The sequence below is a fragment of the Scophthalmus maximus genome, chromosome 9, assembly GCF_022379125.1.
Source record: "Scophthalmus maximus strain ysfricsl-2021 chromosome 9, ASM2237912v1, whole genome shotgun sequence".
NCBI lineage: Eukaryota > Metazoa > Chordata > Actinopteri > Pleuronectiformes > Scophthalmidae > Scophthalmus > Scophthalmus maximus.
In genome coordinates this window covers 20,945,632-20,964,335 of record NC_061523.1, presented here as the reverse complement: position 1 = coordinate 20,964,335, position 18,704 = coordinate 20,945,632, and the positions used below count along the sequence as shown (strand labels likewise).

At 43.1% G+C, this 18,704-nt stretch overlaps 1 protein-coding gene across 13 annotated transcripts in view; it reads right to left on the bottom strand.

Annotated features, from left to right (window-relative positions):
* rapgef2b (Rap guanine nucleotide exchange factor 2b) overlaps window positions 1–18,704 on the bottom strand; it is a 102,613-nt gene that overhangs the window by 48,725 nt on the left and 35,184 nt on the right. For 12 of the 13 annotated variants that reach the window (XR_007031401.1, XR_007031403.1, XR_007031402.1 and 9 more), the window contains exons 4-5: window positions 13,854–13,937; window positions 1,161–1,236 (exon numbers count right to left, since the gene is read on the bottom strand). Coding sequence is in view for 2 of the 13 variants with exons in the window: in XM_047334218.1 (XP_047190174.1) it covers window positions 1,161–1,236; window positions 13,854–13,937 (160 nt within the window). In the remaining 11 variants the exon portion in view is untranslated. Of the gene's footprint in view, window positions 1–1,160; window positions 1,237–6,844; window positions 7,098–13,853; window positions 13,938–18,704 lie in introns of those variants that run through there. The other variant, XR_007031411.1, reaches the window with a different exon arrangement.

Genomic DNA, 18,704 nt, shown 5'->3' with positions numbered 1-18,704 from the left:
AACAATTTTTTGTATACTAATTTCATTTCCAGCTCTAGCTTCTCATTTGCGACAATTTGCTGCTTCTTGTTTTTAAGTTAGTATTTTCAGGCATTTCATAAACTAAACAATTTATTGAATGGTGGAGAAAATGACCTAGAGATTACTAGATAATGAGAATAATCATCCGTTGCCCTATTTGTCGCTGTGATTTATTTTATCACCCCTGCAGGCAATTTTCGAAGTCCTCATATTGTCACACTCACGGATCAGAGTACACACGCATGATCTCATCGCATTGTGATTATCAGCCATTCCAATTCGCACAAGTTCGATCTTGTTTGGATTACATAGGCTGCTGCTGCGCTTTAGAGCAGAATCATCAACAGACGTGTTGTGATGTTCAGGCCTCCGACGGCTTCTGATCAACAGACGACTGCATTGTGCCGCTAACTCTTCTCGCCTCTACATGCACCGCCGAGACAGTGACGACTTCTTCTTCTTCTTCTTCTGCGAGTCAACATTTGACTTTCCATTAACAGTGAGGCAGAGTCTCCAGCAGCCTCGCACTCGTGCAACCTCACATGTTGGAAGGACTCCAGCAAAGACACAGTTAAATATGGCTGCGCTTTAACACCGCGATAAAAATATAAAATCGGTGGTGCTTATACAGATTAGTCTACAACATCACAGGGCCAACGTCAAGGGCATTATACTAAATTATCTGTTGTTACTACATTATGAAATTACAAAAATGTTATAATTACAATTTTGCAGTATAGTAAAAATTAGAGCTACAGCTGAATACGTTTCAGGAAGTTCTAGCTTCAGTTTTCTTTGTTACTGTTGGTTTGCATTCAAACAAAAATCAGGCATTTATTAAAACTCTGAACAGATAGATGAATCAAATTAACGCTGAGAGATTTGGCCACCATAGCAGTAAGTGAAGGTCAGTATGATTTACAGTAAGGTAGGTTTACAAAGATTCAAGACAGGTGCTTCAAAAGTGAACAAATAGGTCATTTAGAGTTCGAAAACGTGCAGATGTTCTGTGCTTTTGCATCTCGTTAATATCCATCATTTCTCTGTGGTTGTATAACAGGATACATGTCAAATTAAAATTGACCATTTCATTTTGTCTGAGGTTGCGTGTGGTACAAGTCTGAAAAAACGGGACTCACCACAATCATCTCTGAGGGTTCCAGGACGATGCACTCACATCCGCGTCGCAGGCTGCCCGCAGATCGCTTCCCAAAACTGGAGGAGACAAATCAAAAAAAAAATAATGAATTGAGGAGTCAAGTTCAGTTGATCTCATTTGCCCGAGGAATCTATAAATAAAAAGCACCTTCGCATATTCCCCTGGAGTCTCTCGACAGTCACAAAAAGCCCTCGGAAGTCTCCGCGAGCGAGTCTATATGTACCACTGTGCCCAACATTTTGAATATGCAGTATGGAACTCTTGTATAAAATGTGAAAACAGAGCAGCATTGACAGGACAGTTCTTCCTTTCAGTTGTGACCCCTCCCACCTGAGGGGGAAGCACCCGCCTCTGGAAAAGTCCACCATCATGACGTCACAGTTTGTACAGTACGCCGCGCTACGGGGGGGGGGGGCTTTAAATGCCTTTAAGAAAGGGAGCAGCCATGGAAATTCTGAGCATGAGGAGGTCCACACTTGTGGGTTCGGTGAAGAAGGGCGCCTTTGTCCAGCGCCCGACCAGGCATAAGGACTTCCTTGTTTTGTTATTTTTAGCATCTTTCGATGAAGAATGTGACCCGCATCTTGTTGGTTTTGGTGATTGTTATGTTAGATAAACTGGAGCGACCCAAAAAGCGAACAGAGTGCCGTCGAGTTTGTGTTCTTTCCCCTCGTGTTGCACATTGCTGTCTTTAATTATTCAAGACACATGAGCCGGGGGTTTGTAGGCCAGTGGTGTTTCTCCTTAAATTTTAATTGAAGCCAATGTGGCCTGGAAGGCAAAGAAAATCTTTAGAGCTGGAATAATTAAGACTATATAAATTTGTCAATTACAGAAAAAGGATTAACTGATTATTCAATTGAATCGGGCAATTCCAATGTTCTGGTTTCATTGTTTTTTATGATAGAAAACAGGATATCTTTGGGTTTTGCACAGTTTGTCTGAAACACAACGGGCCGAGGTCTTAATGAAGCTTTTTTTTTTATGATTTACAGAAAATAATGTTGATCTATATATATATATATATATATATATAATTGTGTTGCATCCCTAAAATTGGTATTCAAGTACTTATTTAATTCAGTTTTTGATTTGATAATATTATTATCTTATTTCTTATTCGCTTTTAGTAATGGTTAATTTGTTGAGATTTTGTATTTTCTTTTTGTATGTCATGTTTTCTAATTCCTTTTTTTTTTACATTGTGTAAGACAAAAGATATATTATTTGTTATTTATTATTAAATTAGCCATTTTGATAATGAAAGTTTTGGGGACTGATCAACCACATGCAATAAGTTGTTATGGATGTTTTCATAACCTTTCATAGACTAAAAGTCAATGCATCAAGGAAATAATAAGCATTGTTACAGATGATGAAAATAATCGTAAGTATTTTACACAATTCTTTCATCAGGTATTTTTTCATTCTCTCTCAATTCACCGACAGCGTCTTATTGATCGAGCAAATTCTTCAAATTGAGAAAAAACTCCGGTGGGGGAAGGTTTTCCTCGGCGCTCGCAGAGGAAGTGAGCGAGTAGTGGCGGCTGTGCGTGGCTATACCTGCACCGAGGCGGTGGAGGTGGCGGTTTTTCATCAATCACGCGGTGACACGTGCAGACCTCGGGGCCGCGGCATGGTCTAAATGCTCCGGCGCTCCTGGCTTGTGGCTCCATGTTGCGGGTACAGCCTGGTCAGGCCGCGAAATAACTGCTGGTTACTGTACCTGCCACTTTGGCAACGAGCAAATAATGATTTTTGCGGTGCCTTTCATTTTTTTTTACAAGTCAATTTAGCTGGCTTTGCTTTTCTCTTTCTGCCTCCTTTCACAGACGAGCCTTTGTGGAGGGGGGGGTTGTGTTATTTACCCCCCCCCCCCCCCCCCCCCCCCTCTCTCTTTTGTCAGCCGTTCTGTTGTTTTCCTGCCAGAGCTGCAATTTTACTTTGCAACTTTTCTGATGCCTTTTGAACAAACAGCTCCACGCGAGTCACAGTTGGCCACAGCGAAGGATAAACTGAAATCAAAGACAAGCGCAAACGACTGGGCCCGAACCACAGTGAGCCGAGAGAAAGAAATGCAGTCACGGAGTAAACGCTGATGGCTGCGGTTTGCTTTGCCTGAGCTTTACTTTTAATGCCTTTTAACTCTGCTGCTCGCGAAAAAACCCTGACAAACACGAGCCCCGAAATTCTACCACAGGGGCCAGAACGGAGCTACAGTACGGAGGAGCTTACTCCGGCTTTTCACTCAGCGTTCCAACGAGGAGACAATTGCTGTGATTCTTCTGGCAACTTATAACCAGCCAAAGACGATTTGTCAGCTGGGCAGCAGCTTCGGAGGAGACGAGCGAATGCTTTTGATCTGGTTCTCGCAGACAGCCGGAGTCGGTACCGGCTCTTATCCCGCTGAGCCTCCCTTGGCTCGCAACGCCGTGGAAAACAAGGAGTAGCGATTCCACCCCGTAACGCATCGCAAAACACGTTGGGCCACCATATGCAAACACCAAAGTGGCATGTTCAATCATGTTCCTCCACTACATTCCTGACATTAGTAATCCAATCCTCCATTTTGCAGGAGGCAAATGCCACTGGCAATGTGAGATATTAAAGAGGGGATTATGGAAGTGAAGAGTGAGGGGGTGGAAGGGTTTCCCCCCCCCCCCCCAACACAAAAAAATGTCTTGTTTGGAGATTAAAGCCTCCGCTGCTCTCTGACTAGTCCTGAGCAAATATTAACCTGCCGTGTGGGGGAATGTATGTAAGACAACAGATTTAATGTGTTGAATAAACTCTGGGTTCTCCCGGCAAATGCTCGCTTGGCCAGAGGTGTGGGAATCTCTGCTGCAACGGACGCGGTCACACGGCAAACACGGCAAAGTTGGACCCGCGCAAATATTTGATTCTATTAGTTTTTATATCAGCTAACGATGCCAACGTGTGCGCGAGGAATCTACTCGCAGTGAACAAGTCCTGGTTGGAGAATTCAGTTCCGCGGGTATGTGTCAAGTTTTGTGCTTTTTTCCCGTCCTACCCAACGACATTGTTTGCGTGTGTGCTGACTGACGAAACGTACAAACCCCAGATAAGAGGATGAAAGAGGAGATAAGAAAAGTGGCCAGATGCTCGAGCAGGTATGTAAATGTTGTGTAACGGAGCGAAAACACCGAGCAAAGATTATCAGAGGGAAAACTTTCACCGGCAAACTGCTGCGACGTCTTTATCTTTATATACCAGTCATTATCTTCACTTGACTTCACTTTGTTGTCCTTGCAAAGGGGAATGTGCCTCGCAGGAGCCATCAAAAATACAACAGACAACATGCATTGCATAAACGCATAAAGCCATATCTGTATAAACCTCGTGAAGAAAAAAACATGCAAAGATAAGTAAGCCAACGACGTGTTTTCTGTCTTTGGCAGCTTAATGCCACGTTAATGTTACATCAGAGTTACTGTCATGATAACTATTCTGACTCCAAAATAGCATTTACGTTAAACAACCAATCAAGAAACTCAGATTTGGTCTTCTTTGAATTATTTTCTATATTGATTATGACTTACACATACGTTTTAAATCGACAACAATTTCAGCTCAACGTTGTCAAACAGCTCTTTTATTGTGTTATTGTTGTTGTGGATGTTTGCTTGATAAAGTTGTAATGTATAGTAGATATTTCGAAAAGTGCCCGACAGCATATCAAACTTGGCACGTAACAATACGCAGGTGCTATAAAACCAAACAAACAAACAGGGAGGCCCGCCCTGAGTGCCATAGTCCCGTTATTAACCAACATTTAACAGCACCGCAGTTTTCCCGGTGACTTAGCTGCTCCGGAGTGAGAACATGGAGCGAAACAATCGCTTCTCATTCTCATCCAGTAAAAGGACAATTCTGACCTTTACGCGCCTGGCTCAGTGTAGCACCTGTTGCTCGATGACAACATGCCTGTGACACCATCGGCCACAGGCATGTTTGTCTATTTCCTAACATTTTACAACCCCGGCCTGTTTTGTTCGCTCAATGCACCAAACCAGGAAACAAAGGGGAAATGAGGGCACGGATTTAATGTCCAAAAAGTCTCTGCAAACTTCATCATAATTGTTCTGTCTGCATCAAGAGCGTGTTATTATGGTCGGAAAGAGTATTTTTAGAGAATGACTTAGTGTTGCCATTTAAATTCTAGCATGTCAGTTTATTCAAATAGCTCCCTGCGGTTCAAAGCTTCACAGGTGGAAGAAAACAGTTAAGCAGCTGCAGACTAACACCCATGAGAAAAGAAATCTGTTCTTTTTGAAAATGTTTTTCCAAATTTGCTTCCGCTTTGCCATCAGACACTTTTTTTGCGGGCCGGTTTCTCATTTTCAAATGAAAGCCCGGAGCTCTCTCTCAGTTGACTGACTGACAGCTCTCCTGCCTCAGCGGCCTCGCATCCCCCCCCCCGCCCCGTTACACAACGGGCCCGAGTGTCTGGAATGTCATTCCACATGCATCACCAGCCTTTCAGTCCGCGAGCCCGACGGCCCCGCTGCCAAAGCCTCAGATCCATTCTGCCGTGTGGCTGAACCTGCAGCGCAATCCCTGATCTGGACCCCTGGTCCGAGCTGGAGGAGGAAGGTGAGCGGAGGGAGAGGGGGGTGGGAGGGCGGGGTCTCCTCACTCCGTTAAGTAAGTGTAAGTAAGTGGTGAGAGGGCACAACAGATTTTTTAAACCCGCCAGACTCCTTAAGAAGGGTGAAGATTAAACTCCCCGGTTATGCAAGACTTTAGACGCGGTCGGGAGGAGGCGAGATCAGGGTGAGCGAGGCAGCGGGACGGGATCCTCGGGAGCGATTGGCCACGACTAGTTAGTCAATTAAAGCAGCGTCCAGGCTTGAAGAGTTCACCTACGTCCCTTCAGAGCCGCGGCCGACCGTCCGACCGCACCTCACCTCGCAAAAACATCAACAAAATTCCTGGGAGTAACAAGCGTGGCTGCGGCACAGCACGCCCCGAACCTTTGGGGCGTGCTGTGCCTTTGGGGCCAAGAATGTGCCATAGACTCGTGCCCCCCCCCCCCACTTTGCTTTCCCGAAATACAACTTCGCTGACATTATAACGGCAAAGAGTTGGAGGGCGGAGAGCGACTTGGCTCGCCGATCAAAACTTTTCCAAGACGGTATGAATCAATCGCCGCTGCATCTGTCATCCAATTTTTTTTAACACATTCCCCCCACAGCGGGGGAGCTCCATCTTTGTTTTGGTTTCAAAGTCGCCAAAAAGTTGTGTCTAACACCCCCCTCCTCGAACATTAAGAGCGCGCGCACACACACACACACACACACACACACACACACACACACACACACACACACACACACACACACACACACACACACACACACACACACACACACACACACACACACACACACACACACACACACACACACACACACACACACACACACACACACACACACTCACACACACACACACTCACACACTCTGCTCACTGACAAATTCAGAAATAACATCAGTCATGTTTCAGATTCCACACTTGGAAGATTTTTTTTTTTTTTTTTTTACTGGAAGCAGCTCCCGGTTCGGAGACCAGTCAGATTTTGGAATTACAGCGCTGTAGTGAGTCACACAGGAGTTGAATGTCGCCGCGGCGTGGACACTCACCTCTGACTGTCCCCACACTCTTTTCCTGAGTGACACCGCCAACTGATCAAGACGACACGATCCTGTCTCTGAGATATGCGCCACCCGCGCCGTTAGTCCACAGACAGTCCGACAAGCGTGTTCCAGGTCCCGAGACTTTGGTGTGACTGCGACACATCGCCCTGCGCACGCCTCAGTGCTGCAGCCTGAGACTTGTGTGTGAGAGCGGGAGTGTGTCCCCCTGAAAGTGTGTGTGTGTGAATCAGCCTGTGTCCGATGGCTCTGCCCCTTTTCTCTCCCCCCCTCCCCTCTCTCTCTCGCTCTCTCAGTAATATGCTGCACTGACTCCAACCAGCATTCCAGCGTACGACTCACTTCCTGCTACAGAGTTACGAGTGAGTGAGAGGGTGTGTGTGTGTGCGTGTGTGTGCGTGTGTGTGTGTGTGTGTGTGTGTGTGCGTGTGCGTGTGTGTGTGCGTCTGTGTGTAGGTTTTGGTTCCTGTCATCCTACCCGTTGAGTAGAAGTTACTCAAACTCTTACAACACTGACAATTTCCCTAATGGTTATCAAACCACTTCATTTGAAATAAAAAGAAATTGAAGTTGCGGTTGCGAATGTCCTTCTTTCACAACCATTGGATTATGTCCGGGTGAAGTGTTTTACAAACTTTGAGCTTTGTTAAAATTTCAGTGTACTGCCTGCGTCTGCCGTGCCCGATAATATATCTCCGCGCTGTCTTATTTAGTGCACATTTCTAGCAACGTTAATTATTGATTTCCCATTTGATTGCATTGTATGTCTTGCACGTGTCCGCGTGGCATGTTTTAATTAGTAATGTGGTTTAATGGTTTTTTCTTTTCTTTTTTCTAAAAGTAAAAGCTCTTGTGTGAGTGCTCAAGCTTTCGGTTGTGCTGTTTGGGAGAGTTGCAGTTTCCATTTTGGATGAAATCCACCTCTCGTTCCCATTCGGTTGAAAGGCACTTATTGTACACTGATGTTAACAGGGAATCAGTTATGAAAGGTAATTTGTCTCCCCCATTCAACAAACTTTAGCCATTTATGCTCCCTACCAATCAATTGCTGTCGCAGCGATCCCAGTTTGAATGTGGCTGCTGTGGATGTAATGATTGGGCAGAAAGGCGCATGAAGGATTAGACCTAAAACTGCTTTACTAGTGAAAAATAAACATAACTAGGGGATAAAGTCTAACAAACAACTTTTGTCAATACTTAACACTAACATGCAAATTCTCGACTTAATTTCTCACGTGTGTTCAACTTGTTTTCTTCAAGCGATTCCACATTGCACTTTTGGATAACGTTTGGGGACTGGATCCTAATTCCCAATAAGGGAAATTTTAATTTATAAATTATTGGAATCATTTCACCGAACCTTTGTTACTCAACGACGTTGTTTTTTAGAGATAAAAATTATAACACTTCTGGCCGTGTCTTGCAAATCCCTTCCTGTTTTGCTAGATGTTGCCTAGCAACAAATGACTGAAATATTCTGAGGCTCAGAAGACTACATTTTATGATGGTTGAAATAGGAAAGTTAGCTAAAAAATAAGTTGTGGTTGTTCTTATCCAAAAAGCTGACATTTTGTTGGCCGTGTCATAAGATGTAATATGATAACAGTGTTCCTAATGTCGTGAATTGATTTTTCTTTACTTTGAATCCAGGTACGACAGGCAAGGAATTTGTTTTTATGGAGCATGTGAGCAAACACAATCACTCTTCAAGACAAATCCTGTCTGCCGCAGAATTTGCAAAATTGGCGATCAACTCGTCCCTGGATCGGTTTGTCATCTACAGTCACAGATGAGTCGAGCTCCACTGACCCTTTTCCCAGCGAATCACACAAACGGAAGTGATGATGCCGACGGTTTTCACGAACCCTGGTTGCTGACATGAGCTGAGTCAGTTGAGATGTGTGGTGTTTTTTTTTTGGTTAGCCAATGTTAAGACTGTCAGGAACTGGTTCAGTGGCTGACCGGTGGCAACGTTCCTGACAGAAGTTAATGTTATCAAAGGGCAAACGGCAGCAGGCGGTGCAGGGGAAGTAAAACCAGAGCAGGGTTGAAATGTTCATCAGAGTGGAAGTAAAGAGTTTCACACAGAGTGATATAATTAAACCTGCCACTAAAAATAGTTCAATATCATTAATCATTCAAACTCCTGAAAATTCACTTCAGCGTTCCCGTTTTTTAGACCATCATTTGAATGTTACAAGTCTTACGGGTATTTTAAGAGTTTTGTCTGTTGCTTAAAATAAGTGAAATGACTCCATGTTTGCGACTCCCACCACCACAAGTCCCTGTGCCAGAAGTCAGCAGATTCCAAAACCAGAAATTACTTTTTCTTTTTGACATAAACTCGAGAAATAACAATTCTAAGATCAGACGACACAGTATCAGCCCGGCTCAGACAACAAACGCACACACTGCGCACTAAACTGTTTTATCCTATTATAGTGGGAGATCACCAAGACGACAGAATGATAATATTTGGTCAATATTTGATAACAACTGCTGTTGCCCTTGAATACACATCAACAGTGTATAATACTGATTCACTTTAATTTAATTCATTATAATTTATTTATAATCTAATTTCACTTTTAAACTTTTGTAAAAAATGAAACTTAACTTTCTCATTGTATTTAAATGTAAAGCTGCATTTTGAATGGTGTCCTATATAAAGTTCATTTTTTTAAGACATGTTCATTAACTCAATACTTTATTTCAGTGAACCCAAAACCCCTCAGGTTATAAATGCATGTGCCCTGTTCTCCCAGACACTCTTTTCCTTGTTATATCAAATGGCCTAGGCTGGTTCCAGGCTCACTTTAATTCATAAAACCGATATGAATCACTCAAAAATTTGTTGTTTCTGCCGTCGGGTGGAAAAATAAAGTTGGCAAATCTAGTCAAAGTCCGTGTGTGTCACCGTGATCACCTAATCTGACCAAAATCATCATCCTGTCGCCTGATCCTGGCATTAGAGGGCCTAATTTACCATTTGCCTTTAATAACATTATTTATACAGCATGAGCGTGCACATGTCTTAAATCTGTGTCACCCATTTTTTTTAAGATTTATATATTTGGGTTGTATCTGGTTTCACACTGGCCTCTGGGTTAAATAAGGCACAGGGCTCCAGCTTCTTCTTTCGATGACCGGGTCGTTCATCTTCGCCCCCGGATCACATCTCACTACAGCGTTCCGGCGAGGGAGCAGCACTGAGAGAGCGATGGAGGGCGTATCAGGTTTTCAACCCTCGCTGCCAGAGCAGATATGGACAGCCATTTTCTAGGGCAGGGTCTGAAACCCAATTCGAACCACATCTTTAAAAGCTTCAGGAAGTCCCGCTGGACTCATGTCACAACCAATTTCCCCTCCGAGCCATTTGGCCCTCACAAATCCTGCTCTTAATAGACTAGGTGAATCAAAAAAGGAAGAAGAAGGCTCTAGTTAAAGGAAAAGAAAAACTAGAGGCAAATGTGAAACGGTGTAAGCCTTAAGAGGAAATTCCTCAACAAATAAACAATATTTCATATTCAGGCGTGTCACATCTGCGGTGACACTGACAGACGAGGGAGGATGTGACAGTTGTGCATCCTCCTGTGACGTCTGATGGTTTCCGGGTAGACTGGCACTTTTAAGCCATGCTGTTACAAAGAATTTCTAAGGTACATACACAATACAGTCAGACCAAAGAGTTTGATCCTTCTCCTTTTTCATCCGTGAATTGAACATTTTACACAATCACCTAGGAACCGAGTGAGTGTCACGAGCCAGAAGTCCTTGAAAACCTTGAGTAGTCAATGTGTCGCTTTGAATGAGTCAAAGTTTTCGCAAAAAACATATCACGTTTTTCATACTGCAGAGCTGAGAGAGAGGCTAAAACTATTATAGAGAGCCAACAGAAAACGGAAATTTAAAAAAAATTACATTCTGGATCCTAATCTACTCATATACTGTGGTTTTCAATAAATAAATTCTCTGAATCCTAAACCCTATATATCTAAATAAGCCAAAACCAGCCGACCACCATCCAGAATGTGTAACTGCTCATACTGTAAATAAAAAGAACAAACTTTTTGAGTCAAGAAATGAAAGGAAATATCATAACTGTGGATTGATAAAAACAATTTGATCCGTATATTAGTTGTTATGTATATGTTAATGTGAAGAACTGTACTATTTTAACATGTATCATCTGATAAAATGTGCTTTTTGGCAAAGTTGTAATTAGATTCACAACTAATACTAGTTGTTTTCCGTTACGCAAAGGTCTTGGTCATGACCAAAAGAAAAACAAAATGGAGATTGGACACAAACCCAAAGTGTAAGATACAAGGCCCCCGAGCGGTTTGTGTTTGCTGATCTCGCGGTTCGTACAATCCTCAACAGCATCACCGCGACTTTACTTTGTGCCCAATATGTAATTTAGTGCATTGGACGGCAACAGAACAATCTTGTGCAATTCCACCGTCTTGTGCAATGCAGTTGGCATCCCTCGGAAAACACAGGGAGCTAATTACGGACCCCTATACGGTCTCATGCAGCAGAGTGGATCCCTACACGGGCTTCTTTGCACCACATGCTTAGTAAACATTTCTCAAAGCCCTCTCCTCCCCCAAGCACCTGCAGTCGGGCATTAACTTTAATCTGCCAATATCTGCAAATCCCTCTCCGGCATCCCACGCACACACTTTCACCTTGGCAAAACCGAAAAGGTTATATCTGAGAGGGGCGCGGGCTTTTGGCACATTTCCGATTCCAGCCTTGCTTTTTATTTTTTTTTTTTAAAGGGCCTCCCACGTCTGCGTGAATCCAGAGAATGACCGCTGCCGGCCCCCACCGTGCTGCCGCCGGCACGTCTCCGCTCCGGGGGCCGAAGCGCCGGCCTCCGGCTCTCGGTGGCCGTAGGTGTGTTACGCAAGCCCTAATGGATGAAGAGATCATTGTTTTCCCGACGCCCACGGGCCACAGCGATGGTTTCATGTAACGGATGCGCTTGTGAAATCACAGCCTTTTTCACATTTGGGACTTGGCTCGAAGAGGTGGTGCTCACTGCTGCGAGCCAGAGAGGGGGAACGTGAATCTCAAGTCCTTTTCGAATGTGTTGTGGATAATTATTATCCACGACAAACTCGATCTCCCTTGCCTCTCTCTTCTTTCCTCGCGTATTTGTTTCTCGGTGCGACCTGCCTTATCAGAGAGAGAGGGGCCGTGAATTATATGCAAATCAAGAAATATTGAGTGCGACTTCAAACAAAGAATAAGATTGTATTATATTTGGTGACTGCTCCGGGAGTGACGTGACTCGTGTTAATATTTAAATGTTGTTGAGCTAAATTATGAATGAATGACATTATAAATGCCCTGCTAGTGGTGACACTTTACTTTTAAGTCCCTCTGTTTGTCATGGATAAACAGAAGACAAATATTTACAAAATTCTTTATAAATCTCACAGCTGTAAAAACATGATATTTGTCAGCAACCTTAACTTCTCCCGAAGGGACGATTTACAATATTACAAAGTGTGTTTTAATATGAAATTATTTAATATGTGTTTATACACCAGCCTCCACGTGTGGGTGGCCACAGGTGGACACTTATATCTACTCAAACCTGTGAAAATGCTCAACAGGGGGGGAACCTGATTTTAAGTGTTGCCAAGTTTGGTAAAATCCTGTGTGGATTTTCTTTTGAAGGCTACAGTTCAAGACTTATGTTATTTTCGAACGCGTTGGTAACATATTTCCATGGGAGTAAATGTGTCCTCATGCAGAATGTTAAGACTTTTCTATGTAAGTGAATTAATGGTCTGTGGTTGCAAGTTTACAAGTTGCTTTTCCACTTTTAATTCCTCTTTTTTCTTATGTTTTTTTTTTTATTCTGGGGGGGACGTGCACAAGTCACAAGCTTTATTGAATTTCATACTTAAATCTGCTGATCAGGAGAGAAGTTTTCTGAGGCCAGTGTGTGTGTGTGTGTGTGTGTGTGTGTGTGTGTGTGTGTGGCAGGGGCTGAAGATTAGCTTGCAAATGCTAGAGATTGTTCAGTTGAGACCGCGTTGGCTGGTGTGGAGCATTTTGTGGCTGATCATTGTGTTACACAAGCAAAAAAAAAAAGAAAAACGGGAGGAAGAAATTTTTTTTTATGTAACAGTCGCTGTGAATGCTTTGTTTGTCTACAGCTGCAGGTATGTTGGTTCATGTCTGGGTATTTTCACAACTGTGACATTTTGCAGTACGTGTATTGCTCATTTTTCTGGTGTAAATATATATATATATATATATGTATATGGTGTCAAGACTTTTCCACAGAACAGAATAGAGAGTATTGGTGCAAGAGAGGCCCTGGATGACAGCGAATGCTTTTTTCTCCAGAACTGCTGGAACGCCATGACGCCACCTCGGGAGCCTCGCAAAACAAATAAAATACATGCAAGGTCACTGCCCACAATGCTTCTCTTAGCTGAGGGACGCAACTTATGAGGAATAGTGGGAGCTTTGGACTGGACCAGTGGGCAGTTCAAATCGAGACCGTGTGCACCAATTTGCTGACAAATATTTGTCAAACTTTCGAGTCAAAACATTCACTCTTCGTCCGGCAGCAGTGGTCACTTTCTCCTCAGGGATTTTCTTCAGTGACATCATAGATAAAATGCATTTTTTTGGGCGATACAAAAGGCAACGTGAAGCTTGAAACTTTTCCAACAAGCAAATGTGTATTACTCCGCACACTGGAAGGCCAGTTTTGGTCAAATCAGTCACTCCCGTTTTGCTCCTCTGGATAAGAGCGAGCTGATAAGGAAGAGAAACAAAACTTCTTTTTCTTTTTGAGATGGAATAAATTTCGGGCTGGCCCTTTCTCGGAAGTCCAGGATTAGCTTTTCCCTTTGTGGCTGTTCTAAAGTCCTCTTTGAAGGGAGACAGCTGCTCGTATACGTTGGTGCCGAGATCTCGACCATCAAACGGCGCCCTGACCCACGAGGGGCTCCGACGGGGATCCTACCTGCTCCTGGGCAGGAACATGGACTCCTTGATGAAGACGGAGCCGGACAGCAGGATGTACCAGCAGCTGCCGATGTCGTCCGGGCTGAAGGGGAGAACAAGCCAGACGTTAAGGATGGAAAAAAAGATCAAATACAATGAGTGTGAAATGAGTCTGAGGTGATCAAGACATAAAGATTGTGAATTGTGAACAGAGAACAAACCGGGAAGGATTGGCATTTATGGGATCTGAACTCACATAAATCTGCTATTTCTACCCTTTTGCGGGAATATTAAACTTAGATATAAATCTATTGCAGTGTCAGGTTGGTATTATTGGCCTGTGAAATTATAAAACTGTACTTCACATAACTCAATGATTTACTCCAACTAATATCTTATTTTCTTTAAATGACTATAACAAACTCTCCCTGATACACTCTGAAGTAAAGCTGCAAGAAGCATTCGCCAGTTTAAATTAAATGTTATTCACTGTTATAAATCATTAGCTCATAGGCATGAAATTAATTCATCAAGTCCTTTGTCAACCAATGAGTTGTTAGTTTTATTTTTTCCTGAGTTCTCTTGGTAAAATTGTTAACATTCGCCAGACAAAATAAAGAATCAAAGAAGACATCAATTTCATGACATTTTACGGAACGAAGATATACAACTATTGATCTAGGAAAATCTCAACACATTAATCAATAATGAAAAACTACATTTGTGGCAGTCCTGGATTTTAATGTTATTATTTTTGCTTCCACGCTGCTGTGATTAAACGTATCAGAAATGTAAGACACGCCCACTGTGCCAAGTCAAGGTCTAAAAAAAAATGTAAAAAAGGAAAGTGACCGGAAGAAAACAGGAGAAAGACGGAGTGTGAAGAGGGAAAAAAGAGAGAGAGAACTATGACTGAACTGAGGAATAATCTCTCGTCCACCCACACCCAAGGCCCCGCTGAATCACACAGACGAGGAAATTGGGCATCGCAGACAAAGTAAACTCCGACTGACCCCTGGATGATGCAGCCGGCTGTCAAGGTTGTGCAACGTGATGGGTAAACAAACACCCACGAGCACATACACACATACATTAACACTATTAACGGGACACCTTTTTAGGGATTTAATTACAACTAAGGACTTTTTCTTCGGTCGGCCGATTATATCGTAGCCATTCACAGACATATCGGTGTGTTCGTTTATGTTTGCTGATATGAAAACGTATATTTTGCAGAATAAACAATGCGGGGAAGACGTGCATTTGGGTTTATATTTGCGGAAGTATGTCAATTTTCTTTAATTAAGTTAAATATATATGGCGGTATTAATGTTCATCTTATTTTTAAATAACATTTTTGCTTAAATTGTAAAATATCAAGACTGAAATACATTTCTTTATAATAACAACATCTTAGGGATAATTTCCAGTCTTGTCTCAAATATATATATCGGCCGATTTATCAGTAAAAGAAATGTTTTACTTTCTAATATCGGCATCGGGTCCAAAAAAACCATATCGTTCATAATCTAGTTTTAATAATTATATGGCATCACTAGATTCAGACGACAATCGGTCTTTAGAGGAACAACTAAGAATATACACAATACACATTTTAAATGTGACCTTTAAATGGGTGGATTTCATCCCCTTGCCCGTCAATCTTATCCTCGGGCCTTCGCGGAGAGGAGAGGGATTTGCAATGAGAGATAACCTCTCAAGGCTGAGACACACTGACTCTCACTGAACACACATGGGCTCGTCAGAGACCTATACTGCGAATCATGCACTGTAAACAGACGCCATGGCGACGGATTAAAAAGGTTAACGCCGCCTGTCATCCATATGCATCTATATTGTCAAAGGACAAACACGCAGGTCGGTTCTAAATATCGCCTGCTGCTGTACCAACGTGGTTTCGTGGGAGATGTTTGAGTATCTTTGGAACCTGGACTTTGGTAATTATAAGATTCCTTCATCTGCTTCTAAATACATTTTTCTGTGTTTTTCAGGTATTGGTATTTTTAAAAAGTATTTAAGAAAATCTGTGGTGAGTTAGGATTTAAAAACCCAAAAGGTCATGCTCGGTCCAAGGTGTCACCTCAGGGCCCTCAGTAAAGAGGAAGTAGAAACTCAAAGAAGGAAGTGTTCATCTTTCTCCAGCGCTGGGAATTTGACTTGAACAGTGAAGATTCAGGTAAAAATAGACATGTCACTAAAAAAAAACTGCTTTCATTTTGCTTTTGATTGTTAAGTGGAGCAACATTCTGCATTATTTTGCAAATTAATGTGATTCAGTGTCTCACTTTGGTGCCATTGTTTCTTATCTCAGCACCTGGACCGTTTTCGTACACAACAGATAATCTAAGAGTTGAAATGTTGGTCTTCAAATGTTGTTGTGAAATAGAACCATCTATGAGTAATGAAAGACACCTAATGTCTTGCACATTATCAGATAAATGCAATCTTTTCCTGTTTGCGATGATACAGTGACTCCAAACTACTGAGCTTGGTACTTGGCGAAATGCGCTTTTTTGTCTTTTGGGGAGAGTTAAATGCAGCTAGTTAGCTTAGCTTTGCATAAGGAGTGGAAGAAGGCAGACACAGCGAATGCCTGCAGGTGACACCACGCAAGTTTTAGCCCAATTTTACACGTGCAGACACATTTTGGAACCCGGCAATCGTTGTGCCAAGTCTTTAAAGATTCGAGATGGACACATCGCCTCCTCCAACAAGATTCCTAGCAAGTATCTAGACGAATCGGTGACCAACTACAGCCAATCAGAGCGCAGGACTACGGCGTAGTCGGGGGTTCCTACTTGTCGACAACACGATCAGGTTGTGTAGTGTGAACTGTACAGAGATCTGATGACTTTGGAAGTATGTAATCTGATTTTGGCATGGGCAGGAAACAAAATCAGCCCTAATCCAAATTTAACACATGTTAATCTGGTTTGCTTAATCTGTTCGAAAACTGAAAATCTAAAAATGACAAGATTTTAGTCTCTGCAGGAAAGTGAACGACATATTGATTGGTAAATTATCAATCTGCAAAAAAATTAAGTTAAACAACATGGAGACCCACACACCTAAAAGCTGCTGTTAAAGGATTTTATTTGCACGAGGCTCCTTCCTCAGAGTTTTGATAAACACAGAGTAAATTATCAGTCTATATATAATTAATGATACTACTGCTGCTGCTGAAAGTGCAATATAATTATCTTTTGCAATGAATGCACAGCACAGCATCAGCTGTAACCGTAATGTTCCTCTCCGTCGGCTCACCAGACGGTGCTTCGAGAAAGAGAGAAAAACACCCTCTTCACAGAAGACGAGCGCCTGCTCACCGAGAGCTGACGTCGGGGGTTGTGAAGGTACGTGGAGGTGCTCCGGTGTTGATGAGGCAGCAGCCCGCGTGATTATCGCGGAACATTTTCACCTGGTCTGAGTGAGACTTGTTAATTGACACCAGAGGGAGAGGGAAAAAAGGAATAAAATCAATGACCAGGCGGACGGTGAGCAGGGCGGGTGTGCGTTCTGCTTACAGAAAGGTAAAGGATGGGTGCACTTACGGAACACCCACCCCCCACACACACACACACACAAACACACATATATTCACACCCAAGCATCACCGTGCTGAGTGAGTGTTTTTTTCTTTTCTTCCAATCATGGAGAACAAAGTCTCGCCTCTTTCCTCCTCCTCCTCCTCCGCTCGCAGAACTAATGAGGCTGTAGACAGCACGCCCTACTGACACACTGCAAAAAACCTCCCCACAACACCACCCCCCCTTTTTTTTTCTTTTCCCCCTCTCCGCTGATCTCCATCCTTCCATCCTTCCATCCTTCCTCCCTCCCTCCAGACTCGCTCCATCCTTCCACGGCTCTCCTTTGCATTCGGAGACGACTGGCGACAAATGAAGTGCTGAATTATTAATTGCTGGCAAGCAGATGCACCGAGCGAGGGAGGGGAGGGAGGGGAGGGGAGGACTCACATGGTTGAGGAGGAGGAGAAGATACAACATCAAAAAAAAAAGGAAGAAGTAGGGGATAGGAGACTCTTATGCGCCGCGACAGCTTGACTGAACTGGGTCACGCGTACTCGGAGCGATTGTCAAACACTAAACATCATCCCCACTGGGAAGCCTTTAACGGTGGGGGAATCGGGTTAGTGCGGGAGCCATGACGACGGTGGACGACGGAGTAAAATCGACCAGTGGGGGAGAGCGATTATTGCATCAAGACCTTCTCCACGAGATGGGTCTTACGAAATAAAAGAGTTTTATTTCATAAAAAAAAGAAAAATGTGCAAAATGTGAAACTGAGTCATATTTGACTGTCAGGAAAAAAAATATTCAGGCAGGCTCAGAAATTCACTTAGCAGCAGGATGAAATCGTTCGCCGTTTATGGGAAACCATCATGATCAAGTAATAGACCAGAGTTGTGTTGGGAGTCCTGGAGACTTTCTCTCTACTTTGATCGCTTACAATATAAATATTGATCCTATTTTCTCCGCTTTTATTGTCTTAATTCCTGTGCGTTACCTTATTATGCATCTACGTGCTTGTACGTTTTGCAAGTTATGTCCAACCAAGACACCAAAACCCAAATACATTCAGTTTGCTATTTTAAAACGACTACACATTCACCGAAATGTAGACAGTCAACAAGTTAACTGTAGGGCTAACGCCCTCTCTTGCCATCTTACAGAAGGTAAAAAAAACAAAACATGGATCCGCTCCAAAAATTAGCAGCTTCATCCTCTGCCGTAGCTTTACCCTTCCACCAAATTTCGTGGCAATCGGTTGATTGGGGCCACACAAACCAGCGTAGCTCGGGGTGACGGAGACGGCCTGCATCGAAAAGGGG